The sequence below is a fragment of the Ips typographus genome, linkage group LG5, assembly GCF_016097725.1.
Source record: "Ips typographus isolate SLU linkage group LG5, UJ_Ityp_2.0, whole genome shotgun sequence".
NCBI lineage: Eukaryota > Metazoa > Arthropoda > Insecta > Coleoptera > Curculionidae > Ips > Ips typographus.
This window is the reverse complement of record NC_138426.1, coordinates 12,355,314-12,383,244: the sequence shown is the minus strand read 5'-3', so window position 1 is coordinate 12,383,244 and position 27,931 is coordinate 12,355,314. Positions and strand designations below refer to the sequence as shown.

General features: G+C 34.9%; 2 protein-coding genes across 3 annotated transcripts; both read left to right on the top strand.

Moving 5' to 3' along the window:
* The first annotated feature begins 60 nt into the window (after nucleotides 1–60).
* Nucleotides 61–21,527, top strand: peb (zinc finger protein pebbled). The gene is made up of 4 exons (XM_081979623.1): nucleotides 61–272; nucleotides 14,112–14,192; nucleotides 15,513–18,732; nucleotides 18,833–21,527. The coding sequence occupies exons 2-4, from the start codon at nucleotides 14,126–14,128 to the stop codon at nucleotides 19,989–19,991; spliced, it is 4,446 nt and encodes a 1,481-aa protein (XP_081835749.1). The 5' UTR covers nucleotides 61–272; nucleotides 14,112–14,125; the 3' UTR covers nucleotides 19,992–21,527.
* A 942-nt stretch (nucleotides 21,528–22,469) lies between these two features.
* Nucleotides 22,470–27,851, top strand: Cog1 (conserved oligomeric Golgi complex subunit 1). 2 transcript variants are annotated; one of them, XM_081980807.1, is made up of 14 exons: nucleotides 22,470–22,681; nucleotides 22,743–22,904; nucleotides 22,959–23,098; nucleotides 23,149–23,285; nucleotides 23,338–23,536; nucleotides 23,593–23,731; nucleotides 23,792–23,970; nucleotides 24,033–24,296; nucleotides 25,857–26,091; nucleotides 26,144–26,432; nucleotides 26,486–26,914; nucleotides 26,967–27,161; nucleotides 27,221–27,254; nucleotides 27,538–27,772. In XM_081980807.1, exons 1-13 carry the CDS (start codon nucleotides 22,545–22,547, stop codon nucleotides 27,245–27,247), a joined length of 2,532 nt encoding a protein of 843 aa, XP_081836933.1. In that variant the 5' UTR covers nucleotides 22,470–22,544; the 3' UTR covers nucleotides 27,248–27,254; nucleotides 27,538–27,772. The 2 variants fall into 2 exon arrangements, with proteins under 2 accessions (XP_081836933.1, XP_081836932.1); XM_081980806.1 differs by lacking the exon at nucleotides 27,221–27,254 and having other exon boundaries at nucleotides 22,472–22,681; nucleotides 27,538–27,851.
* The last annotated feature ends 80 nt before the right edge of the window (nucleotides 27,852–27,931 follow it).

The following is a 27,931-nucleotide window of genomic DNA, read 5'->3' as shown; positions in this document are numbered from 1 at the left end:
TCCCGTGCGACCAATCAGAAGCCGGATATCGTACCGTTGACGTCTCAGATACTCGATCTCCCAGAGCTGACTCTGTATACAGCGTGTCACTTCTTGGGAGAGAGCGTCGAAGACAGTCTGTTGTTCTTCTTCTTCGAGATCAATCCAAATCTTAGTTTAGTATTCAGTGACGTGCGTCTGGGGCGCCTTGAACTGATTTAGTGTTTTTTAAGTGACTTTGCTTGTTTTCAATTTGCTGTGGGAACTATGGATTATAGTTTTTACCATCCCAGGTACGTGGTTTTTTTTCTATTTTTTTTTTATTGACTTTAGTAAAAAAAACACCAAGAAAATTGCACTGAGATGAATTTGGCAAAGTAAATACTTTTTTTTATCTTATCATTGCATTTGGAAGCTGCGTATCTGTAAGTCATATTTTTAGTTTTCTTCAATGCTCTTCTTTGAAATTTAGCTTTCTGCTCTTAAATTTACAATTGTGTCTTAATTGAGCATTGCCTGCCACAAAAAATAAGAAGAATTGCAATTTAGAGTATAGAAAATGGGAAAGGGTATTTACCCTAAAAAAAGTGTCAAATTTTCACTTAAAACTCACTAGAGCTGCACACTGAAAAACACCAAAAAGTATAATATAAATATAAAAAATATGTGTTAAAAACATTTTTGAGCGTCAGGTTAGTCACATTATTTGTAATTTTGGAACCAAAGTTATTAAAAGTGGCACGTCACTTTCTTTTTACTAAGATTGTACACAAAACCTGACACCCAGTATATGATCCCTAATTTTACCTATACAGATTGATACATTCTGTATCAAAGTATACAGGGCTATTCAAAGTATAAGTTCAGTAAAAGTTTATCCAGGATCTTATATTTTGAATTTTTGGAATTAAAATAAATATTTACTATCGGAAGTAGATTCAGATTCTACTTTGAATTCTACACATATTTCATGTATAATGTTCAAGTTTCTGGAAAACGACCACATTTGGTCGCATTAACAAAACCAAAATCGTTTAATCCACTAAAAAAAGTTAATCAGAAAATTTTCCGCCTACTTAATCGGCTCGAAAACGATCTCATTGTTAACTGTCGACCTAATTGGCCTCAACCCCCTGATCAGATGCTTATTTTCGCATGGTTTGGCCTTTCATCCCCTCTATATATCTATCCATCTTTGTGTCAAAAGTCAATAGGTAACAATCTGTACCAACCTGGTCTGTTTGTACGAAGGGCCCCGCATCATCTCCCAGTCAAAACGAGGCAGGGGGGGAGCAGCCCTATTCATCACCTAGATTGGATTTGGCGCCGTTACAAAGCCTTTAGGTGTTTGCTTTACCGCCACCCCCCTACACCCCCACAATTTACTCGGAAAATAGGAAAAGGGGGTTGAGAAAATATTTTCGTTTTTACCCGATTTAATGGCATTTCGGTTTGTACATATTTCACTCGAATTAAGTGCATTTTCTTGGATGAATGGTTTCAACCACATTTTAAAAGTCACGTGACCGTTTTTGACAGGTGTCAACTAGCCATTACAGTGTTGTGCAAGTTCAAAGTTGCATAATCAAAGTCACATGACGCGTCTTTAATCATTTCAGCCTTCACAACTGTCTAAATTTGATTTTGTAAGAACTCCTCTAATTTTCAGAAATAAAACCACATAAGTCTTAAGTTTTCAAAGGATCTACATAAATTTATTTAATTTCCAAAATTTCCACGTTCTCCCCCTGTCTTAACCCCAAATCTTCCTCCTTTCTTTCTCTCTAAACCCTAACCTCACAAAACTAATCTAACCTTCTTCTCTTCCCTTAGCATTAGCACAAAACATTACCAACTTATAACTTAATAGCAACCTAGCTTAATTTTCGCTTATAATTTAGCAAATATTTTTAGTTTAAATTGTTGCCTAGGTTGTCAAAATTGAGTTATCAACGTCACGTGATGTCATGACGTGGCATTTACAACTATTTCAAACATTTTTTTGATTCATAAAACTAACCAATTTAATTTGTCAATGTTTCAAAATTTAAGTTTTATTTTAACAGTCACGTGACTGTTTTTGACAGGTGTCGACTGGCCATTTGCAGGTTTAAAATTGCATTATCAAAGTCACGTGACGTGTCTCTAACAGTTTCAGTTTTCACAACTTTCTAAAGTTGATAAACACATTTTTTTTTGAACTAAGTACATTTTAAAAATCACGTGGCTGTTTTTGACAGGTGACAACTTTCCATTACAGTGTTGTGCAGGTTCAAAGTTGCATTATCAAAGTCACATGACGTGTCTTATTATTAACCATTTCAGCCTTCACAACTGTCTAAATTTGATTTATTTTTAGTTTAAATTGTTGCCTATACAAAAGCAAGCTCAAAATTGAGTTATCAACGTCACGTGATGTCATGACGTGGCATTTACAACTATTTCAAACATTTTTTTGATTCATACAACTAACCAATTTAATTTGTCAATGTTTCAAAATTTAAACTTTATTTTAACAGTCACGTGACGTGTCTCTAACAATTTCAGTTAAAAATCACGTGGCTGTTTTTGACAGGTGTCAACTTGCCATTACAGTGTTGTGCAAGTTGAAAGTTGCATAATCAAAGTCACATGACGTCTCCTCCCCTTCCTTTTGAAACACTTTTGATAGGTAATACCCTTTGGTTATTTGCACTACTTACACGCGTAAATAGAAAGCTAACGACCTATAACAATCCCTCTATACATCAACCCTTGGTCTGATGGCGGTTACCATGGTAATTAGAACGTAAACACCGCTGTCAGTCAATCCCTAAGGGCGATTAGGGATGGGGTGGACGGACGTCGAATTATCCGGCCGTTATCTGCTAGATAAAAGAGGGGGGAAAACGACCGCACCTTGATGACGTAATTTGTTTCATTTGAGGTTGTATCGAAAACGGAAAAACCGGCCTTAATCGACAGATAAATATTCCAGATTTTTTTAAATTGTTTGGTTTTTATACATTTCTCCCTGTAAATGAAGGAGAAATTCCGACTAAACTCGGTTTTTCTGTGATATTCTAATTTGTGCACCGGAATTCTAACCGAATTCGTGACTAAAAATATACCAAATTTTTTAATTCAATTTACGTTATCTGCATGTTAATTGTGGCGGTAAATTTTGCAGATTGGGGGAATTTAAATTGCGAATTTCTGTTTTGAGATACCAAACTTGCGTAATGACAGGAACTTGTACCGCAACTATATTCAAAATATCTAAGGACTGGTATTACCTAAATTAATTAAAATATTTGTAAAAATCAAATCAAACCAAATTGACGTTTTTTATAAAAAAATTAGATGTATACTGGTTGTTACGCAGTGAAAGACATTTTGTGATATAAGAACGACTAGAAATAGGAAAGTTTTGTAAATTTGGCAACATATCGGCAATAGGTAACCAAACTGCTTATTTTAAATGAAACACCCCGTATATATTTGAATAATCCAAACAATTCCAGTGTATCATAGCCTATAAGCTTAAATTTGAAATAAATGTGACTTTAAAAATTTAAATTTTAATCTATAAACGTTAATGAAAATTTGAAACAGTCACGTGACCAAATGAACCAGTCACTTAACTGGTCACGTGACCAGAAAAATAGGCATACGACTTCGAAAAATTAAAGTAAAATTTGAAAACAATCATGTCACTCTGAAAATGTAAATTTGTATTTAAAGTGTCACGTGAATGAAAATTTGAAGTTTCAAATTTAAGACGGTCACGTGACTGTAGTTTAAATTTAAACACACTCACGTGACCGGAAAAAACAGTTGCATGACTGCAAAAAATCAAGGTAAAACTTGAAAATTATCATATATGACTCGAAAAATCAATATTTTTATTTAGGAATAGTCACGTAACTATATTAAATTTTTTTCGAGGTATTGACGTTTGAAAAATGACATTTTCACAATTTAAAGTGTCAACAGATTGGGATACAGCAAAACGTATAACAGAAATTATAATAGAAGTCAAAAAATTAAGACAATTATATAGTAGAGTCCAAATTGGCTTGCCACAAATTGGTATCTTAACGGGTTTTTCGATTGTAATTCAATCCGATTATAAACGAAAATGAACTTTACTTACACCACTAATGTAGACCACTAATGTAGTACTTTTATTTATTACATTGAATGTATTTAAATTTTTGGGTTGAAACTTTTGACCCATTCTTGTGAATTAGTTTAGGTGCTACCATAATTACAACAAAATACAAAATTATCCAAACGGTAGCCAAAAGACACTGATGTTTTATAAACAGGCGAATTACATGATAATCTACTATCAACATTTTGTTATTGCTATGCCAACTTTTTTAGTTTTTTAAGATTAGAATCATCTGAAAGTACCGTAAATATATTTGAAGGTTACTGTACTTACACCAGTAATTACAGTTGCACCAGTAATTAACCAAACCTAAAATAGAGAGTTTAGTTTAAAGTCTTCCATTCATCAATCATGTTTTATTTGCTCAACAAAAGGTGTGACGATGATCTTTCTTATGTACTAATCTAAAATATATAGATGATTTAAAAAAATCTAGTGCAAGTTTTGTGGAGTGGCAGTATTTTATCTTGAAACTTAATAGCACTAGATGAAAGTTTTATCTTTCAACCTTGAATCTCAGTTTTTCTCAAAACTGCATTTTTTTAGGGGATCCACACTGAACTTAGATAACCACGATTTAGTTATGTAGTACCAATTCGCATCTCACAAGGTTTCTTATCTAGACGGAATAGGAAAAGTCAATATTTGCAATCAGATCTGGTTGTATTTACTAAAAATGCAACGTTGTATAGTGGATTCTGCGAAATTGTCATATCTCCACGGCTGCTCTTTAAGGGGATTATAGATTATTTACAATTTACTTTTGTGGTGTTTTACAGTTGTTTTTTTTTGGGAAAAGTTTCGATCAATATTGCAGTCACGAGATTATTTAAATTAGTATTAATAAACATCCATAATTTTTTCTTCTATTTTACTTATGTCAATGAGTCTAAAAGTGGTTGATAACCAGGAAGTGATAAGGTCACCATATAGACAATTCAGTCACTCCCTCTATGTTCATAACAAGAAAAGATAAACAATCTTACGTCATTGACAGTATAATTTCCACGTAGAAAAGTAACATGCATCTTCCATTTATAGACATCATTTTTCTGGTCAGGAACGTTTTCCTGCACTAATTCGAGATTTATCGATGATACCTTGGCCGATGCACGTCCGACCATGGTTGAACGTTTATATTTTCGAATTAAATTGCTTTTAATCGATACATTTACACGTGCGTCGTGTAATTTAGGATCGGACATCTCTCCTAAAAACTGTTTATGTCGAAATTGCAATTGCTGCTTGTAATCGTTTTATTTTTGGGTTTCGTTAATGGTAATTGACTGGCCGAACGTCGAGCCTTGAGAACAATGTTGCTGATTATCAGCACAACAAAAGGTTGCACTGATGATGTCTGTACGAGTTACGAGACGTAAACCGCATCTCTAAATGTGAGACAAATGATAAAGAACGTTGACGCAAAACATTAGTAATAATTTAAGACAATTACTACTGTTTCAATGAAAGCAGAATCATTTACATTCAAGGGTTTTTACAATGATCGTTTATTTTGTAAAAGTGTTATATTTAGTTTCAACCTAACCTTAACCAGGAGTGTTTAAAATACAGGATGGTCCAGTTTTATCCACCAATCCAGAGCCAATTAAAAAATAAGTTGACATTCATTATCCTTCCTTCAAATTTCCGTTTAAAAAATCGGTTTTTTGTCATAACTGTCAGACCGTTGGAGCAATATTGATCAAATCTGGAACAAGCACTTTATTACACGTTATTACGGTCAAAGACCCAAAACTAACCCAACCCAACTTAAAAATTGTCTTGGAAACGGAAAATTCACTTAAGAAGTTTAAAAATATTATTGTAGCCAGTTTTCATAGTTTCCAGACAAACTAAAAGACTTTAGTTTTGAAAATTGAATTAGAAAAGATAAACATTTCAGAAGCTTAAAAATTGTGTTTGTAACCAGTTTTCATGCAAATCGAGAGACTTTAATACTAAAAATTGATTGATTGTAGACATAAAAACTACTTTTTCAAGAATTTGTTACTACAAATTCATACATTTAAGCCTTAAAAATTGACTTGAACCCCAAAATGTGACTGAACTAATGAAAAGTGACATCAGAAGCTTAAAATTTGCATTTGAAGTAAATTTTCATAATTTGAAGACAACTTTCAATATTTTAGTCTTGAAAATAGTCTTAGATGCAGGGCATTAACATTAGATTCATGAAAATTGTCTTGAAAACGAACTTTTCGTGCTTTTTACTTTGCTTTTAATGTTCTTCGAATTCTGGACTATTTTTAGTGCTTCAAAACTGCTTTCGGCTTGGAAAATCGAGTTTCAAGACTATCTTCACCAAGTTATTGACATAGCAAACTTAAAAAACAATTTTTACATTCTTCATAGACTTAAAATGGCATTCCAAGCTTTGTCACTATTAAATCGACTTCTAGACACCTCAGTGCTAAAAATTCGGGTATTTCTTAATAAACTAGACGGTTTTTAGTGTTCCAAGGCTGTTTTCAGTGCCTCAAATCGAGTTTCAAGACTATCTTTACAAAGTTTTTGACTTATCAGGCCTAAAAGCTAGTTTGTCCACTGACCATAGTCTTGAAAATGTTATTTCAAGCTTCTTCACTAGTAAATTGACTTCTACACTCATAGGTGCAATAAATTGTAGCATCTCTAAGAAATTCAGACTGTTTTTAGTGCTTTTTAAGACTGAAAAATCGAGTTTAAGACTATTTCCAAAAGTCAAGTTTCTTCAGTAATAAAAGTAAAAAATGTTACAAAATGCTACAATAATACGCCTTGAGAACTAATTTTTAGAAATAAAATAGTCCGAAAATTTAATTTTCTTCTAGACTTGTTCAGTCCAGAAAATTGAGTTGTACACCAATTAAAGTCTTGAAAATATACTTTTGGACTCTTTAGTCCTAGTAAAGTCAGTTCTAGCATTAAAAGTCAACTTTTATATTATTTTTAGTAGTAAAAAATGAGTTTCATGCACAATACAATCTTTGTCTTGATTTCCGGACTTTTTTTAGTTCTTGAATGCCAGTTTCAGACACTCAACCAGGATGGCAGTCTGAGAAAGCGAATCATAAGACCACACCTAGTAGTAAAAAGCAAGTTTTTAGACTATTCAGTGCAAATTTGGACTTTCACAAGTCTTGAATGTTCAGTTTTAAACTATAAAACGATTTTTTAAATTGAAATTTGGAGGACTGTATCTTCCTTAGGAAACGTTTTTCAGAAAAATGACACAATGCAAGTCAACTTATTTTTTGATTGGCTATCAAATATGGTGAATTATTGACACTTAAAACTGGACCACCCTGTATAATCAAAAAAAACCATAACCCATTCTCAAAAAACCAAAAAATGGTAATTCTAACCTAATTCGTGCTTATGACAAACGCTAACCATGACAGTTTCTTACAGTCCCTAATTCATGTATAATCAAAAGAAGTGTTCATTGTATTTATTTTTAAACCACTCTGTATAGATAATGTTGGCAACATAAATCCATAATTCAGTGTTGGCCTATCCCACAAATGAAAAGTATGTTCAGTATAGGTAAGTATGAGTAGAAAAATATATTTTTCTTCAAATTTTAACCAAAAATAAAAAAATTTTACGAAACTTTAGGTCTGTTCGCAGAACGAATCTCCAACTAATAATCAGGTGGCCATTACCCTTAAAATGTCAATGTCACATGAGCATTCAACCAATAAAAGCCAACAATTTTCAGTTGGAAACCAGTTTCAAATTGCCTGTAGGTTTTGACGTAGATAACTATGAGACTAACCTCCAACTAATATTTTGACTTTTAACATGGTTTAAGACGTTGTTGACGTCCCAATTGCGGTTAGGTTGACTTTAGTATTTCTAGGGTTCAAAACTGACATTGCTATACCGTTTCCACAACGTTTGATAGAAAAGAATGCATATACACTAGTTGGAAAATTGCACAAAATTAGACGTTGCCAAGTGCATCAAAAAAGAGTTAGTAGTAATTATTTATTGATGTTAGTTGGCAAAACCACATCTTCTTAATGCTGGTTGTGTTATATCACTGAAATTAGCTAGCAAATGGAAATATTATGCTATAGCAATTGCAGCAGGACAAATTATTGCTTTGTCCTTTGGTACAAAGGTAATCTCTTCCCGTTCATTGATTAATAAGTTACTACGTCTACGTTAGTAGATACCTAGATAATAAAATACTACGTCATACTGGCAGTATTTTGGCGGTTTTTTTGAAGATTTTGGTAGTTTTGTGTTCCAAACAAAAGTGTACACTCTTCTCCTGTTTAAAATGGAGTTTTGGGCGAGACAATGCAGGAATTTTCCCCCGAAAATCGAGGAAAATTCGATTGGACGGGCGGGCCCGTTGCACAGACGCCACTGAAAGTGTCTGTATGTGATCTATCGTCATGGCGACCCAGGCACAAATCTAGCAGATCAATACTGCGACGGGCCCCGGCCACATTGAACCGCCACTGGCTGACGCCATCTTGGCTCCTGCTCTCAGGAGATCCTGCTGATGGGCCAGACCGGACGTGCCACTCCCACGTATTATGCCGGGGGGGTCACACCAGTGGCTCACGTCTATTATACACCACTCCAGTTGCAAACAAAAGATCTTTATAGTAAATAGCAAATATCAAAAGATTCAAGAAGGTGTTGTCAGATTGCTGCATATTTTGTCATCACATCAAAATTGGAAAACACCCAAAAAAACTAGAACCAAAATCAGGTGTGACACCTATGGAAATGTATACATTTCCCCTCCTGCCACCCTTACCAAAGGGTGGAGGGGTTGAACAAGGGGCTCAGCCAGAACGCTAACAGGATTTCTCCAACATGAAATCCGATCCATATTTCACCTGAAAACCGAGAATAATCGTATTTAACGTATTTAAAACTTTTATCTTGGTGGTAGCTGGAAGTGACGTCATCTGCCCACATCCACCAAAAAAAGCTTTGTTGAAAAAGATACAACCCACCGGTATATAATAATCAACCGGGGATTATCACCTGCCCCGTCTGGCGCGTGCTACGACAGTTGGTAATAATGATAATCACTCTTCTCTTCTCCCTTTCTGTCCTTTTTTCATCTTTTCGACCAAGATAAGACCCGTTTGTGTGTGTTTTCAATGAAACCGGACCGGTTTTCGGTAGATTACATAAGACGCGTGCCTGTCAACTACCACACACAATTACAGGGTGGCCTGTATATAGCGCCATGGAATGCAACGACTCCCCAACAAAAATGATGGATTAAAAACGTTATCAAAAAGCAAATAAATTCCTTATACCGAGATGCGGATAATAAAAAGGGGTCCAGATATCATAAAACCGTTGCACACGCCAAAGCAGGTGCTCCAAACTGGGCAGGTGAAACCAACATATGCCCTCCGTCTATATCTCTGGCAGACACATCAGCGGGTTTTATTTACTTCGTTACTGTATTACGTCAACTGTAACATTCTGTCTGATATTACCCGGTAAAGAAAGCTGAAAAAGGGGGACTCAGTGGAAAAAAAAAAACGGAATTGCCTTGAACAAAATGTTTTAACCTAACTTAAATCCACATGTGCGGTATTTGCATAAATCACAAGTTGTGTGTGTTTGTGATCAAACAGCATATAGGTATATACAGGGTGGTCCAGTTTTAAATGTCAATAATTCACCAATCGATATGGTGGAAAATGTAAAAATAGTTATTTAAGTCTGCTATGTCAAAAACTTGGTGAAGATAACTCTAAAACTCGATTTTCCTAGCTGAAAGCAGTTTTAAAGCCCTAAAAATAGTCCAGAGTTCCAAGAAAATCAAAAAGCAAAGTAAAAAATCTGAAAAGTTAGTCTTTAAGTCAATTTTTATGAATCTAATGTCAATATCCTGTATTTAAGACTATTTTCAAGACTAAAACATTGAAATGTATTTTCAAATTATAAAAACTTACTTCAAATGCAAATTTTAAGCTTTTGATGCCACTTTTCATTGATTCATAATCACTTTTTAGTGTCCAAGTCAATTTTCAAAGTTGAAATGTGTGAATTTGTAGTCAAAAATTGTGGATAAACTAGTTTTTCAATGACAATTTTCACTACTAAAGTTTTTCAACTTTTCTGAAAAAAACGACTGACTACAAAGACATTTTTTAGCCTCTAAAGTGAATTTTCACGGTTTCCAAGTAAATTTTCAAAACTAAAGTCTTTTAATTTGTCTGAAAACTGGTTATAAAGACAATTTTTAAGCCTCTCAAGTCAATTTTCACCATTTTAGTGTAAATTTACTGGTTTTCAAGTCAATTTGTCTGAAAACTGGTTATAAAGACAATTTTTAAGCCTCTCAAGTCAATTTTCACCATTTTAGTGTAAATTTCCTGGTTTTCAAGTCAATTTGTCTGAAAACTGGTTATAAAGACAATTTTTAAGCCTCTCAAGTCAATTTTCACCATTTTAGTGTAAATTTACTGGGTTTCAAGTCAATTTGTCTGAAAACTGGTTATAAAGACAATTTTTAAGCCTCTCAAGTCAATTTTCACCATTTTAGTGTAAATTTACTGGTATTCAAGTCAATTTGTCTGAAAACTGGTTATAAAGACAATTTTTAAGCCTCTCAAGTCAATTTTCACCATTTTATTGTAAATTTACTGGTTTTCAAGTCAATTTGTCTGAAAACTGGTTATAAAGACAATTTTTAAGCCTCTCAAGTCAATTTTCACCATTTTAGTGTAAATTTACTGGTTTTCAAGTCAATTTGTCTGAAAACTGGTTATAAGACAATTTTTAAGCCTCTCAAGTAAATTTTCACCATTTTAGTGTAAATTTACTGGTTTTCAAGTCAATTTGTCTGAAAACTGGTTATAAGACAATTTTTAAGCCTCTCAAGTCAATTTTCACCATTTTAGTGTAAATTTACTGGTTTTCAAGTCAATTTGTCTGAAAACTGGTTATAAGACAATTTTTAAGCCTCTCAAGTAAATTTTCACCATTTTAGTGTAAATTTACTGGTTTTCAAGTCAATTTGTCTGAAAACTGGTTATAAAGACAATTTTTAAGCCTCTCAAGTCAATTTTCACCATTTTAGTGTAAATTTACTGGTTTTCAAATCAATTTGTCTAAAAACTGGTTATAAAGACAATTTTTAAGCCTCTCAAGTCAATTTTTACCATTTTAGTGTAAATTTACTGGTTTTCAAGTCAATTTGTCTGAAAACTGACTACAAAGACATTTTTGAGCTTTTTAAGTAAATTTTGACCGTTTTCAAGGCAACTTTTAAGTTGGGTTAGGTTGGTTTTGGTTCTTTGAACGTAATAACTCAATTATCTCGTAAACGAAGTTTCAAATCAGAATTTTATAAGAGATATTTATTTTGTCAAATTGAACAAGTAAAGTAAAGAAAACGGAAATTTTCGAAAAATCCAGTGACCTAGAGAATAAGGCAAAAAAATTAAAACCACCTTTCTGTATATACACCACTGATGGACAGTTTCGACACACGTCATTAACATCACATAATAATTAGTGTCAAATTGCAGCAACTGGAGTTATCCGACGTTGCCATATTATCACTATTCTAAATATTATCAGTTTTCTGTAAAAAAAATATCAAATAACTCTAATTTTAGTTATTCAAAAAACTACAAAATATATGCAATTTGACGAAATTTCAATCTTAACAACAATATCGACTGGTTTATGTAAAATATAACCGGTACAGGTTGAAACGTAGCAATTCCTTGTAATTAAACCAAAAACAAAGTAAAAAATCAGGTTGTTTGTGAATAAATTGTCACCTTCGGATCAAACTGGCTACTTCCATTTATTATTAACGAGAAAGTTGCTGATTGGATAATTTATTCGCGGAAAACTGATGCGCTTGTAAATATTGTCTATATTATTGCCAAATGGGAAAGGAAATGTATATTGATGATTTAGCTTAGTGTCGTAAAGTTCATTCACAACATTTTTTTATTATAAATAGTTGCAAAATCTGTTAATATGCATGGACAGTATTGTTAAATCACAATGATTGGCTGGTTACCCATCCCGATTTAGCTTTTACAGTTTTAGATTATCTAAAATTAGACTTTTATCTATAAATAAAAAAACTGTTATCAAAACTAAAAGCCGAAAATTTTAATCTGTTTTATAAAGGAAAAACACTAAATTTATCTGTGTTTATTTACGATGCACCTGGGCGGACAAGTTGATGCAACTATACGCTCCAAAAATATTACTTTTGTTAAATCAGCAGGAAAAAAAGCAACGCCCCAGATCCATAAGCATACCGGGCGGCTTCGTGCCGCCCAATTATATAAACAACCTGGTCGGTTTATATACACAAACCGGATTATTGTTGGGTTGTTGTGTTATCTACGCTTTCTTGGTTCGGAGATGAAACGCTGTGCATTAGACCGAAAACATGCTCTTTTAGAAAATGTATGGCTTTTGTGTTGTTTCGTTTCGCTTAGTGTAATTGATTTTCTCGTGGCGTGCTACGAGAGATAACGTGCTCTAAGCTGAATTTTATGCTAATCGAGTAAATCTGCGATTTCTATTGATTGCAAGTCAAATTGGGTCCAGGATTCTCCGTACAAGGTTGTTTAATCAAGACGCAAATTTATCGGAGTGAAGGATAAAGTTTTGCCAAAAATTTGTATTGTTTCTTACTCGATTATTTGATTTATTAAAATAATTTTTGTTGTGTTTATTACCTTAAATATACAGGGTGGTCCAAATTGCTTGTAGGATACTTGAAATGTAGAAAGTACACAAAAAATAAACGCCAAAGTGTCATATAAACTATGGTTGAAAAGTAACCTCTTTCGGAGCTAGCGGGCCCTAAGTATATGCCCCAAGAAAAGAAAAATTCTTAATTTTGAAGTAATCATTTTGCGATTTTTTAAATTTTTTTAAAATAATCTGGATAGGTACTAATTTTTTCCGTTATAGATTAGCGTATAAAAATGATGGGAAATTTAAAGCTGTCAAACTTTTTGAATAGCCCCCGTATTTGTCCAGATTATTTTTCAAAACTAATAAAAAATTCTAAACGACCACTTTAAAATGGTGAACATGCATGCCAAATTTCATTTGGGTAACTTCTAGGAATTAAAAGTAAAAAAATGGTTTTCGTGGCTCACCAAGGTGCCCTAACTCCGCTAGGGGCACTTTTCGACTTTTACAGTTTATATGACACTTTGGAGTTTATTTTTAATGTACTTTCCACTCTTTAATTATTATCCTTTTTTTAGACAGTTTTAAGGCCTAAAATGCCTCAAACTGCCTTGAAATTAATCAAAATGCCTTTAAATTATTTAAACTGCCTTAGGATACCTTCAAATGTTTACACATTAGTGGCATTCTTAAATTTAGTTATAAGTCCCCAGGTATTGAGATAATGATAAATCTTGATGAAATACACCCTTGAAATTAATTTTTTTATGGTCACGTGACAGTTTTTAAGTTGGATTAAGTGGCAAGCCTGCTTTTACAATTTTGTACGTAGACAGTTGTAAAAACTTAAATTGCAAAATACACGTTACGTGACGTTGAAAATGCAATTCGGCATGTTCTTGGCAACACTGTAAAGGCCAGTTGACATCTGTCAAAATTGGTCACGTGACCTTTAAAATGTGGTTTAAAATTTAAAATTTTGGTAAATTACATTTAAAAGGAATGTCTCTTGCAAATTTACATTTGACAGTGTGACTTTTTGAGTACGTCATTTTAGAGCGTGCAAGCCAACTGACACATGTCAAAAACAGTCACGTGACTTTAAAATGTAATTTAAATGTTGAAAAATTGGCAAATTATTATAATAATTTGTATTCCCCCCGGTGAATACCCTTTTTTTTTTTAGTTTAGGGCTTAATAATACAGCAGTAAAAAGCCCAATTTATAACCAAATTAAGCACTTTATCTAATGACTTGAAATCCTTTTTTTTTTGTATATTTTAACACATTTTAATAAAATTATTATTTCTTTCAGAGCATAAGTCAGCCATGCAAGGGGTGGTTTTTACGCCAGAAAATCCGCAACAAGGTTCACCTCCTCCCAATAACGTCATAGGTAAGTGTCGATTTTGCTCTAAACTTCATAATCCCTCGTTAAAGTACAAATGATACGAAAAATCTGATATGGATTAAGTACAATCGAATGATTTTAATTTAAATAAATGTGGGTATGGGTATATAATGGAGCTTAATGATAATTAGATGCATTTAAGGGTATTTTTAAAAGTCAGGAATTTTTCTAAGATACCAATTTTACGTTAATGCAATAATTGTGTCTGATCTGTTGTGATCGCAAAAATGACCTAAATTAAAATAATTGTTTTATGTTAGTTGTGGTTGTGGATTAAAAATGTGAGAATGTTGACCCCTTCTCCGTCATATTCGACTGATTCAACGGCAAAAAAAAAAACACACGTTGCTTATCGTTTCAAGATTAAAACAATCTGAAAAAGGCAGGGAGCACAACATCATCGGTCTTATCTGGGAGGAAACTAAACCTGTATGTGGTTTCTCAAGCATAACTTTATATCTCATTGTGGTCCATTTTAATCAGTCTGAGCTTTCCGTTCGGAAAACCAAAGTCTGATGGTTTGTTGTTTTAATCACCGGACTGTTGTGAATCCTCTACTTATAGATATAGGCATGGAAACAGCCTTGTTTATCGATTTGACTGAAATTCTTCAACAATATTTCTAGCCGAAACCAAACAAGATGGTTATCTGCTAACGCTTTAAACGGTGCTCACGTACATTACATACACTGTCTCCCATAAAAAATTGTTACACAAGACCTCTAAAAACAATAAGCACACCATGAATTGGGTCAAGTAAATGAGCGTTTGTCATGTTTACCAATACGGCGACAAAGAAACTTTTTATTTGCCGATGTCGATTTCAAGTCAGGTACCAATTGTTGCTTTATCCGGACTGTTACCAATTACAAAGTCGAGAGATTTCGACGAATTTGATTCTGAATCGATTCTCAATATGTTTGGGCTTCCAATGTCATTTAGTGAGTAAAACCGCAGTAAAGAGAACACGAGAATTGAATTTTGAATCAGTTTAGTACTATTTTGGCGCTAGATTTCCCAAACGCAGTTTTCACAAGAATTAAAACAAAAAATTGTTCCACTACCAGACTAATCAATATTTACAGAAACTGGACTAAAGTTGAATAATCTTTGCTTAACCAGGTGATACGACAACGAATAAATCTGGGATTGTCTTTAAGTAAACTAATTGTCGATAAAAGCCGGAACAAGACAACAGAGATCTCCGTTTCAAAGTGACTAATAAAACACACGACACTAATTCTTTGTATTATTAACTGATCTCGTTTTCCTTCAATCAAATAACAATTTTCCTGTTTGTTACAGTTACCAGTATGGAAGAATCGCTCGACGACAACCCCAACACCAAAGATTCGCTGATCAACCAAAGCAATATATGCGATTCGGGTATTTACTCAGGAAACGACCAATCAACGTGCGACAACAGCAACGACGCCAGCTCCCCCGAACGGAAATACTTTTGTCCCATTTGCAATAAAATGTTAACATCGCAACATAATTTCACTCTCCACATTCGGTCCCATAACAACGAAACTGAAGACCAAATCACCGAGAAAGGATTCGCCTGCAGGATTTGCCAGAAAGTGTTGAGTTCCAGTTCCAGTTTGGATCGTCACGTTCTGGTCCACAGTGGTGAACGACCGTTCCAGTGCAAATATTGTGGGGACACCTTCACTACTAATGGAAACATGCACCGGCACATGCGCACCCACTCGAAAGGAGAGAATTACGAGTCTGATGGCAGCACTGAAAGCAGTACCAGCACCAAAAGCATCGAATACAACAACAACAACAAAGTTTGTAACAAGCGCAAGCACGAAGACTTGGAGGAACTGAAAGATTGCAAGAAAATCGCTTTAGAAGGTAGAGAGTCTTTTAAATGTCCAGTCTGCGACAGATCTGACTTTAACACAGTGGAAATCCTACATTGCCACTTGGAGGATAATCATCCAGAGTATCCAGCCAAGTGTAATTTGTGCAATCAAGTTTTTCTGAACAACAAACTGCTTACAACCCACAAGGAGGAGTTCCACAGCAATCCTAAACAGTCTGTCACTGGATTTGAAGACTTGACCTTTATGGAATTTTCCAGTAAAAAGTTTCCGTACATTGCCAGGCATGAATGCGAACGCAGCTTGCATAAACCTACAGGTGGTGATTTGAAATTTCAATGCCAAAAATGCACCAAAGCTTTTCCTTGCTCAAACTCACTCAACATCCACGAAAAAAGCTGCCTGGTGGACTTACCTATGTACAAATCGAACGGAATTTCCGAAGATGAAATCCGCCGAGCGGAATTTTTCTCTAGGCTGGACCTTCAGGACAACTCCCCCGAAAAGAAAGTTCCTATAATCGCCCCCTTTCGGGACTTCCCCACCAAACTTCTGCAAGAACAACTTGCAAAAGTCGACACCAAAGATTTGGCTGACATTCAGTCTATTTTACGCAACATCCACCATCAATTCCCAACCAAACCTAATCAAGATTTGAGGATGCCACCCTCAGCAAAACCTCTGCTAGAACTCAACAACGACTCAACCAAAAACGACAACAACGAAGAAGAATCTCAAGACTCCTTTGCCATAGAGTTTAGGAAAATGAAACTGCGTGGAGAGTTTCCTTGCCGTTTGTGCACCGCAGTTTTCCCTAATTTGAGGGCGCTTAAAGGACACAACCGAGCTCATTTGAGTGGCAACACTAACGGAACATACTACTGTAACATGTGCCCTCACTCATCAATTGATAAAGCTGCTCTTATACGTCACATGAGAACACATAACGGTGACCGACCTTACGAGTGCAGCCTCTGCAATTACGCCTTCACTACCAAAGCCAACTGTGAGAGACATTTAAGAAACCGACACTCAAAAACCACCAGAGAGGACGTAAAAAAATCAATTATTTACCACCCCTCAGAAGACCCAACCAATGACGAGCTTAACAAACTTACAATAAGGGATGATTCCAAAAAACACAGTTTTTCTGATTCAAGAGATTTAAGTCCTGACAAATTACACTGTTCCACCCCTAAGGTAACAACTCCTAAACTCAAAACGACTGAAGTCACTTTTCCAACCCCCACTTTAGTACCACAAAAACTTTTTAATAATATTCCACTCCTCCACAATGACTCTCTAGTGGCTGAACCACGTTACAATACTTTCTTCCATCAACCCTTTAACTTGACATCAGTAAAAATTCCACACCAACCAAACATCCCATCCAAAATTCATGTCAAACCTTTTGAAGCCTTAAAAGAGAACTCTTTTAGTCAATCAGACGATGATGAGTTCTACGAAGACGAAGAGGACGAACCTCCAATGGATGTAGCTCTGGATTTAAGCAAGAAAAAACTAGACGAGGATCAAAAACGTTTACAAGAAGAAGAACCTCAGGATTTGTCGAAAAAATCCTGCAGTGCAAGCCCAACTCAACCAAATGTCAACGAACTTTTTGCTCAACAACTGCTAAAAACTCCGGCTAAGTTCGATCCAGCCACTGCCATGTACGCAACTCAACTAGCTCATTTCTATCGAAACTTTTCCAGTTGGCCCGGATTTCCAGTTAACCCACTATTATTCCAAGCCTTCCCCACTTTACAACAACCTCAAGACATTAAAGAAAGACTGCAGAGAATGTGCGGAGGATCAATGATCAACGACAATTTTAGCCCTACTCCCTTAAACCAACCTCAACTTGACAGTCCACCTTTATACAAAGTACACAATGAGCTAAGTCAGAACGGTTTTAACCGTCCTAGAGCAAAATCCATGGACGAGCTGGAGGACTCTAAACCGTTATCAGTCAACGTAGACTTTAACAATCATCATCAAAGCAAACCTCCTAGTCCCATAAACCACCAAATGCAATCACCTAACTCGGTCAAAATGGTGATAAAGAACGGAGTTTTAATGCCTAAACAAAAACAGCGTAGATATAGAACAGAAAGACCTTTTACATGCGAACACTGCTCGGCCAAGTTTACTTTACGTTCTAACATGGAACGACACATCAAACAACAACATCCCCAATACTGGTCGCAAAGACAGAGAAGCAACGTAGGTCAACCAGGCCGGAAACCTCAAGGCCACCTACTCAAACCTACTGGATACTGTGACGGTTACGATTTATCCAGGTTCTCGAACCAACACGAAAGTGCTGACGAACGAGTCACCGAAAAACTGCGAATCGCCCTACTATCTCAACTGAGGCCAAATCACTTCAATCAGCAAGATATCAAGAAAGAGGACGACGACGATTGCGCTTTGGTCATCGACGAAAACGATATCAAAAATGATGAATGTGTGGACGTTGACGATACCCAGCAGGAAAAAGGAATGAAAAATGAGGATGATTTGGTGCCAGTATCTAGACTGCTGGTAAACGCTTCTCAGCCTTTTAAGGAGTACTTTAAAAGAGAGGGGGAGGAGCAGGAAGTGGGGATAGCAAGCGAGGAGGACGAAGAAGGATTGGTCGCAAGTGGTAGCACTAGCGAAGGAAATGTATCTGGAACAGATGAAAATCGGTAAGTAAAGATTTAATACCAATAGCAGTTAATTGTTTGTTTTCTCTTTGACTCAGATCCGGAAAAATCCAAATAACTAACAAATTGTTTTCTCTTGCAGGTCTGAAACAGAAACAGTAAACAATCCAACTCCCGTCAAAAAGAAGTCAGCATACTCCCTAGCACCAAATCGAGTGAGTTGCCCCTACTGTAGCCGAAAGTTCCCATGGACTTCATCATTAAGAAGGCACATTCTAACCCACACCGGCCAAAAACCATTCAAATGTAGCCACTGTCCTTTGCTGTTTACCACAAAATCCAACTGCGACCGTCATTTGTTACGTAAACATGGCAACTCCGCCACCACCATCGTCACCAGCGAAGCATCCATCAACCCAAACATGAACTATTTGATGAGGAATGTGCCTGAAAGGCCCTTCAAATGCTCGATCTGCCCCAGCAGCACTTTCTCCACCTACTCCAATTTGAAAAAGCACATGAGCTGCAAACACTCGACTAATGCTCAAGGTGATGACATTAAGGCTCAAGGCTACGAAGCCGGAAGTTCTGAAGACGAGAAAGTCAACCAACCGGAAGCTAAGAACGACTGGGACAACCAAATAGGATTTAACAACAAGTTTGCAGTAAGTCCAAATCCGGACGGACATCATTCAGTAAACAACCAAATTCCCAACTCAGACTTGCCCTTCAAATGCCATTTGTGTGAAAGCTCATTCGCTGAACGAACTCACGCTTTAGAGCACATCAGAGACAAACACGCCTCTGAGTACGATCTTTTGATGTCGAAGAACGCCTTCGATGCTAACGCCACCACGCCGGATGAAGCACCACACCATGAAGATGAAGATTCGGACATTAGAGGAAAATTCCCGGATTACTCGAACCGTAAAGTGATTTGTGCCTGGTGTATGCGCAGATTCTGGTCTGCTGAAGATCTAAGAAGACACATGCGCACTCATACCGGTGAACGACCGTTCAGTTGCGATATTTGTCGTAGAAGATTCACTCTGAAGCACAGCATGTTGCGTCACAGGAAAAAACATACAACCAACAGCAATTTTGAGCATAGTGATGAAGATCGCGATGAAGGCGGTCAGAAAATTGAGAAAGATGATGAATCTGATGCTCATGACGGTGGTGGTGACTTGATCAGTAACCTTTTGGGTTTGGGTGATCGATCTATAGTTGATAAGGCTTTGGATGCGCCAGTTGATGATGTGGCCAAGATGTTGGGGGTGAAAAATGGCGCTAAAGAGTAAAATTGTAGTTGTAGTCAAAAAAGAAATTAGGTGCGTTTTACGTTTGTAAATTTTCTCTAGTCAGGTCATTCCAACGAATATTATTAAGATTTATAAGTAAGTTTGATGTAAAGTGAATATTATTAATATAATGAAGGGTGAGTAGAAACTAGTTCCCTTAGTTTTTAGGATTTGTAACAATTAATTTGTTTTTAATATAATTTTGTACATATAATTCAGAAATGATACGGTCTAGGTATACCAAAAAAGTCTTTAACAGCTAACAAGCATCTGGATTTGATGCTGTTATCTGATGTATAATACTGTGGTTTGACGCCTTGCTAATTTATATAATTATTCTAAATTCAACTCTATTATATGACATATCAAATTATCTATATACGAAAGCAATATTTTTACTAATATATTTAAAGAAATTTATGCTTTTATTTTGTTGTTTCCAAAAATGATCTTTCTCTTCCTAGATTATATAGCCAAAAGTAGTTGTAGTGTCAATTCGCCCAATATACAGGGAGTACGTAAACAAATGCGTTTGTCTAATTTAATAATGTCACAGTGCTAATTTTCAATCAACGTTAGAACTACCTACACCCTGTATATACTTGCTGTAGCAAAAAAGTTAAGTTGTACTGTATAGTCTTAAATGCTCTCGGATGATGGTCAGTCAATACTGTATTTTAGGTGTAATTACACAAAAATAAGTGTTTATATAGTTGTAAGTAAACGTGAATCAAAACCAAAATGTTAAGTTATATTTCTTTTAGGTAACGGAAAATCAAAAACTTTTAGATATTAATAAAAAAAATTATAGATGCTATATACAATTTTTGTTAAAATTTGTTTATTTTTTAAATTTTTTATTTTTTTTCTGTAGGGTGTTTCTGTTAAAGTTGTTATTTTTTGTCACTTTAAGTGATTTTTTTTTTGGGCTTGAGAGCCTCAATATTTTTTATATAGCTTCAAGCGAATCCAGAGAATTATTAGAAAAGAAATGCTTCAAAAGTTGTTGTTTATAATATATTATAATAATAATAATACATAGTGTAAGTTTTAGGTGTAGTAAGATCACGAATTTTGGTTCCAAGTGCACTTTTACAATTTGTATTTTTGAAATTTTCACAAGTTCACACCGCGTGTCTTAACAAAAAAAAGCTTTTGGCGTAAATCTTCGCACCTCCAAATCGAAATTTGGAGGTGACCTGTTGAGGTTTAGTCTTGAAAAGCTAAACAATTAGCTATTTATATAAACTATAAGCAATGAGTGATTGAATATTATGACTTAGTAGATTTGTAAGATGAGTATTCTAAGCTTCTAATATAGTGTATATCCGCCTTAAATTTAAGCATTATTTGCGTTTTCGTTTTGTTGAAGAATGTATGCCATATTTAGAAAAAACGACGTGTTTATTAGTGTCTTTATGTAATAATAATTCCAATATATAACCACGATTTGATAATTTATCAAGACACATTAAGTGTATCATTGGTTGTTTAATTTTTATTTTGATATAGTAAATAAATAGTAATTATTTAGAATGCATTTTGAATTTTTTTTTAATCCCATTATCTGATATACAACTGCTTTGAGCTGTATGTCAGTCTATTCATTGTCAAGAATTCTAAAATGTTGCCTTTTTCATCTTTATTAGACTCACTCAGATTTTTGTTTCAATTGGAAGCAGGTAATTTCTGCAACTTGGTCCCTATAACAAACTTCATTAGATTCACTAGATTTCATTACAAAGAATCTCAAGTTTTCAATAGTTTGGCCTGATTTATGAAGAATTTGTTTTCTTTCAAGTCTATTTATAATGGGGTCTTCAAGTTGGGTAAAAGTTATTGAGGGCACCTTTGATGCAGTGTCAAAGTTAAAGATAAGTGGGTAATGCCCACAGGGTGTGTATGGTGAAGAACACAGGGTGGTTCAGTAAAAAGCGTATGCTACCTATAAAAGTTTATTAATCCTTCATCAGCACTCAAATCTGTCCAGAGAGACAAGGGATTGCTCAGAGGGGTATACTTGCTGTTGAAAGTTGGAAAAGGAAATAAAATGCCAATGTTACTCACTGGTCTATTTTTAAATTAATTAATTTAGTTAACTAAATTTTAAGGAACATACAGTGCTGTATTTGAGGTGTTTAATCTTAGACTAAGTGTAGTTGTGTTGGGTGTTGCGCCCCTGAATTTTTGTGGACGTCTTAGGTCCTGTCCTTCAGTATTGTGATAGCTACCAAGTTTAAGTTGCACTTACACAGTTCAAGTGGTGGCAGTTTGGGGCAGCAGACGCTGTTTGGGTAAACCACATGATAAGAGTGAGTGATCAGTAGAATATTCTGCTTTTTTGCAATAAATAAAACAATAATTAAAAATTAAAACCCACCAACTGCAAAATAAACAAATCTTCAAACGTACTTAACCTCAAACATCATTATCAAATTGACATTTGACAGACAACAGACAACAGTTTTGTGTTGACGTTTACATTTTATTTTTAGGTTATGTGTTTCAGAAAAGTTTTAAAAACTTAACAAAATTTCAATTACGAGAAAGAAAATGAACAGGATTGAACTGGTAAATCTGGATGTTAATAAGCTTTTCGAAGAACGAAGCGTCGACGAAATCATAGAAATCGAAAAGTTACTGGATGCGGAAATTGATAAAAAAAGGAACGATCTTCGTTCCATGGTCGGGTTAGTATTTTCCTTAATTTGTACACTTTTCTGCTGTTTAACGACGTAATTGGTGTGCTAGTGACCGGTACAAAGACATCTTAGCGGCCTCCGATGCAATCAAGTCAATGAAAACTATATCAGAGCAGATTGTGGTTGATATTGAGGCAATAGCTAACACTTGTGAAATGTTGATGGATCCTCCTAGTTCTGTTCAAATTGCACCTTCACAAGAGGATAACCGGTATAAATACCTCTAGTGCAATGAAAGAATCACTTAAATAGAGTACAATTTTAGACATAAGGATGAAGAAAGGATTTTACTGATCCAAGTTCGTCTTGCCATATTTCTTAATGAACAGATATGGATAGCATTAGATCAAGGAAGGAATTTAGATGCTACCCAGTATTATTTATTAGCATTGCATATTTATATGGGTAAGTTGTGCTGTTAACATTTGAGTGGGTTATAGCTTAGTCATTTCTAGGTTTAAATTTAACAAAAAAGGAATACCTAGGAAAACTAATGATTCTGGAACATTTAAAGTTAAATCTAACCACTTTAAGAGTCAAAATATTTGATAAAGTCACTGAAAAATTGGAGTCTGTTGAAATAACTGCAGAGGTATTGTTGTCTAGCAAAACCACTGCACATAACTAGTGATTATTTTTGACAGGAAACTAGTCAAAATTTGAATGCCTTAATGCTAATAGGAAATGAAACAGATGATAAACTTTTAAGTATATTTATCAAACATCGTCAAACTGCTTTGCAAACTGTGATAAACTCACAATATTCAAGTGTTAGACTGCAAATTTCTGCAATGGTTAAATGTTTAATCACCACTGTGCTTTTATTGCATGACTGTTTTATTTGTAAGTTGTAAGTTATTTAGCAACTAATTGCAGTGTACAAGCTGTTCAATTTGCAGATAATAGTACCAAGAATGGATTGTTGTGGGAGGAGCTTAATAATATTGTTGGGGAAGATGCTCCTCCCACATTATCCAGACTTGAGTTACCTATAACCCCTTTAGTTGCATACATTCCAGAAATTATAAAGGAATTCAGGTTAGTCAGTGTGTGTGTGTGTCAATGTGTTCAGGCAATTATTTAGTAAACTTTTTACAGACCTAAGTTAAATATTAAATCCACAGCTAATAACAGTGAAAAAAGGGTGGACCCTAAAGTGGTCCAAACCTGGCTGGAATCAACCAGTAAAGCTGTGGAAAATGGTCTTGAAAAAAGTCTACAGTTGGTTACTACAGTTAAAGGTCTTTACCTTATCAGGGAGGAATCACTTAAAATGGGTAAGAGTTGGACTGGAAAGTGTAATTTTGAAAACCACTAGAAAGTGTAAAATAAATACTAGATTTACCTGACTGTTGGGAGAAAGTGTGCCATGACCTTCATTTGCCAGATAACTTTAACATTTGGTACCATTTGTTTCAAAAGTTGGTGACGGCAAGAGCAGAAAGCTTGATTGTCACAATTATTGCAAATAGTTTGAGTGAGGTTAAGGCTGAAATTAAATCATCACTTGCTACTAGAGTTGGCAAAAATGAGATGGATTTAAGGTGGTACATTTGGAGAGAGGATGTGGAGGATGTTAGCAAGTCTGAAAATAATCACACAGGTGAGTTAAGGACTTTCTGACTGAAATGCAAACAAAATTGCTGTAATGTCACAAGCAGGGATGTAAAATTGGAAAATCTGAAAATTCAAATATAATTAGTTTTTAAATTTTTGTACTATTAACTTGAAGGTATTTAGGCAGTTGAGGTTAATTTTGAAAATAAGAAATTTTTCTTAAAATTTCTTGACAATTCTAGTTTTTCATTTTTTAAAGTCAAACGGTGAGTGGTACCAAAAAAGGGTATAGAAGGTAAAAGTTGTATCCCATCGAGGTGCATTTGTGGTAAAAAGTTTCAGATCTCTAACCTGAAACGTTCCTGAGATATTGAGCAAAAAACGAGAGTCAACTTTGACGCCCTCTAGCGGCTAAACGGGACAACATAGTCGTGCCCGCTCAACGTCACGCGATAGCCCCGTTCATTAGCTTTCTTTTGTTATACGGTGTGTTTATACAGGGTGTTTCAAATAAGCGAGTTATGGACAAAATTGGGAATTTCTGCTTTGGAGAAGGGTGGTTAAAGTGAGGCTGCTAGAGCAAAAATAATTGAATATTGATACAAATATTTTACATCAAGTAGGCCTAGAATTTGAGGTAGATTCCAAAAATCTAATAAAAAATTATAAGTTTGGTTTGTTGCTAAAATTTGGGACACCCTGTATACTGATGGATTATCTAGGAATAAAGTATATGCAAATATCTACAAGATTCATATTTGGTATTTTTTTTTAACAAGTTGCAAGGATGTTAAAAATTAATTGAATGACAATAAAGTTTAATGTACTTTTAATCATTTACTCCCGTTTGCACCCTCGTTTTGTAAACCGAGCTTAATTTAAGTTAGGGTCAGACTGTGACAGTACAGGTGAAAAAAATCACACTCTAAACCACACTAACTTAAGCTATGCTTATAGTACGACGGTGCAAATGGCGGTTAGATGTCTTAAATTATCTCATTAGAATGCATGATAAGTTTGACAATTGTTTTCCCTATCAACGAAATTTTTTATTTAAGTATGAAGTCATTTTCCGGAAATTTCCAAAAATTGAAATTCACAAGTTAATTTGTGCCAACATAAAGCAATTAAGAGTGCTGGTTAAAATTAGTTTTGAAGGACTGTAGCACTTCTACAATGATTCTCGTGGTTTCTGGCAGTTTTAAAAAATAATTGGAAGGTTTAGGACATTTGTGGAAGCTTCTGAAAAATTTTCAGGCCTTTCGGCACTTTAAAAATGATTCTTGAGGTCTCTGGCACAGTTTAGGACACTTTGAGAAGCTTTTAGGAATGTTTTCAGTAGCATTTAGAAGCCGCTAGCTATATTAAAAATACTGTAGAGGGTTTTTAGAAGCAATATTATGAAACCTGTCAAAAAGTATAAAAAATGTCTTCACATTGGTCACCTTGCCAATTTGTCTCCACTTGTGACATCAGTCTAATTTTGTTTGAGTTTGAGTTTAGTTATAGTGTCTTTGACCCCCAATGCTATATTTGCAAATGTGTATTAAGTGATGTTTAGACTTTCTGAAGGCTTAGAGAATCCAACTTAACAATTTTCTACCAGGTCTAACAATGAAAACCAAAGGATATTCTCAAGTTGTGGTCGATTTGTGCCAGAAGCTCGACAGTCACTTTCTAGCTTTATTAACGGACGTTTTCCAGTATTTATACGGCATAGAGTATAATTCGCAACTTAGCATACCTTACATAATCAACGACTACAAGTTTAAGCGAAAACTTGTCGATAAAGAACAGTTGGAAACTTATTTAATGATGCAATGTAGTGCCAACTGTCTAGGGTAAAAAACCGGTTGATTTATTGTGAGGAAATGCTACTTTATCACTTTGCAGAATTCCTGATCACATCACCAACACTATATCCGATTCAGATCCTAACTACGTGGCGAAATTAATATTCAGTGCCAGGTTTCTGCAGGCTTCCTTAAATCAATGCGTCAATTTTCGGAGGTGTTGCGAGTTTGGCAACACTGCCGTCGAATGGCAAAAAGTCTGTGAAGTCTTTAAAAAAACCAGCTTAAATTTGTGGAAAAATTGGGTTGACGTTACCGTACAAACAGCCCGAAGTCAAGTGAATACCCTTGACATCACAACTCCAAAGAACATGATAGGAAACTTGGCTGTAAGTTTGTTACAGGGTGGTTACAATAATTAATAAATGTTGATATAATTTAGAGATGGGAAGAAATCGAAATCCAGGAGCAAGCAGACGATAAAGTATTCAAATCCCAAATTAAAGTACCAATGAAACCTAGCCTACCTTTAACCAACATCCTGATTAAACTCAATAAAGATCTTAGCCGAATCATACCTTACACTTTACCTAAACCAGTCCATCTCTACTTTATCGAACAAAACGTCGACGTAATCTTAAAGGAATACAAACAACTATCGGAAAAAAACTTAAATCAAATTCAGGCTTTACAGTATTTGTTGGACGTGCGATTTTTGGTCACCCTGTGCGTGCCCAGAGAAAATTCAGCGATGGTGTCTTTTGGCCAGAATATCTGTGATATATTACGTAGCAAGATCGATCCCTTTGACTTGGACGTGTTTTATTCACATTTACAGAACAACGTCAAAAAAGCAGTCAGTCAGAGTCAGGTAGTTTATTTGTTTTGTTTGATATTACACTTTTATGGAAAACGTTGTTTAGTCTTTATTCGGTTGTTTGCTGCCGTCCAGTGCTCAGTTAATGAACTTGGGAGCCTACGTTAAACCGAAAGAGCAGGAAAGCAATCCTTCTTTAATGGCCCTTAGCACGCCCTCTAGCAGCGCTTGGTTTCCTCTACTTCCGGTCACAATACCGTCACAAAAAATACCAGGAACTGGTCAACAGAAACTTGAAACTGTAAGAAATTGTTAATACTTTTGTAAAAACATTGTTAAAGGGTGTTTCCATCAATTTAGATTTTTGTGGTAATGGATCATACTTGATATACAGGTCTGTTTAAGTGTTTGTGTGTACCACTCTTACATTTTTTCAGCTTTTTGGTATTGACTAACACCATGTGTGCAATTTGTATTAGGTCTGTTTGTAAAGGCAACTTTCAACTGAAAATCAGAAATTGTTGGCTTTTATTGGTTGAATGCTCACGTGACATTGACATTTTAAGGGTAATGGACATATTCCTATTCCTCTGATTATTAGTTGGAGATTCGTTCTGCGAACAGATCTATTGACAACCAAAAAGAAACAAGTATATAAATTATAGTTATTTTTTTAGGATCAGTCGCTAAAATCTACTAAAAATGTGTCATCTACGAAAAAGTCCCAGGATCCCACTTCAATAATGCGGCAGAGTGCAGCCTCACTCTTTGGAAATTTTTCTGCGGATTGGTTTTCGTAACATTTAAAGATTTTCAGTACTATTTTATTGTCTAATTTAGCTTCAGTAAGATTAAATTTAACGCACTACTACTTATATGAATTATGTAAATAGAATGCTGTTGTTATCTGTATAGGTGTACACTGTTTTATATTTTGTACAGTGCAGTATTTATTATTGTAATATAAATATATTATTACTTCTCAAGATAAGTATTAAGTTATTTTCATATTCCATATTATTGTTTCGGAACATTCTATTTGTAACGTCAAAACTGTCACCTGCCAACTAA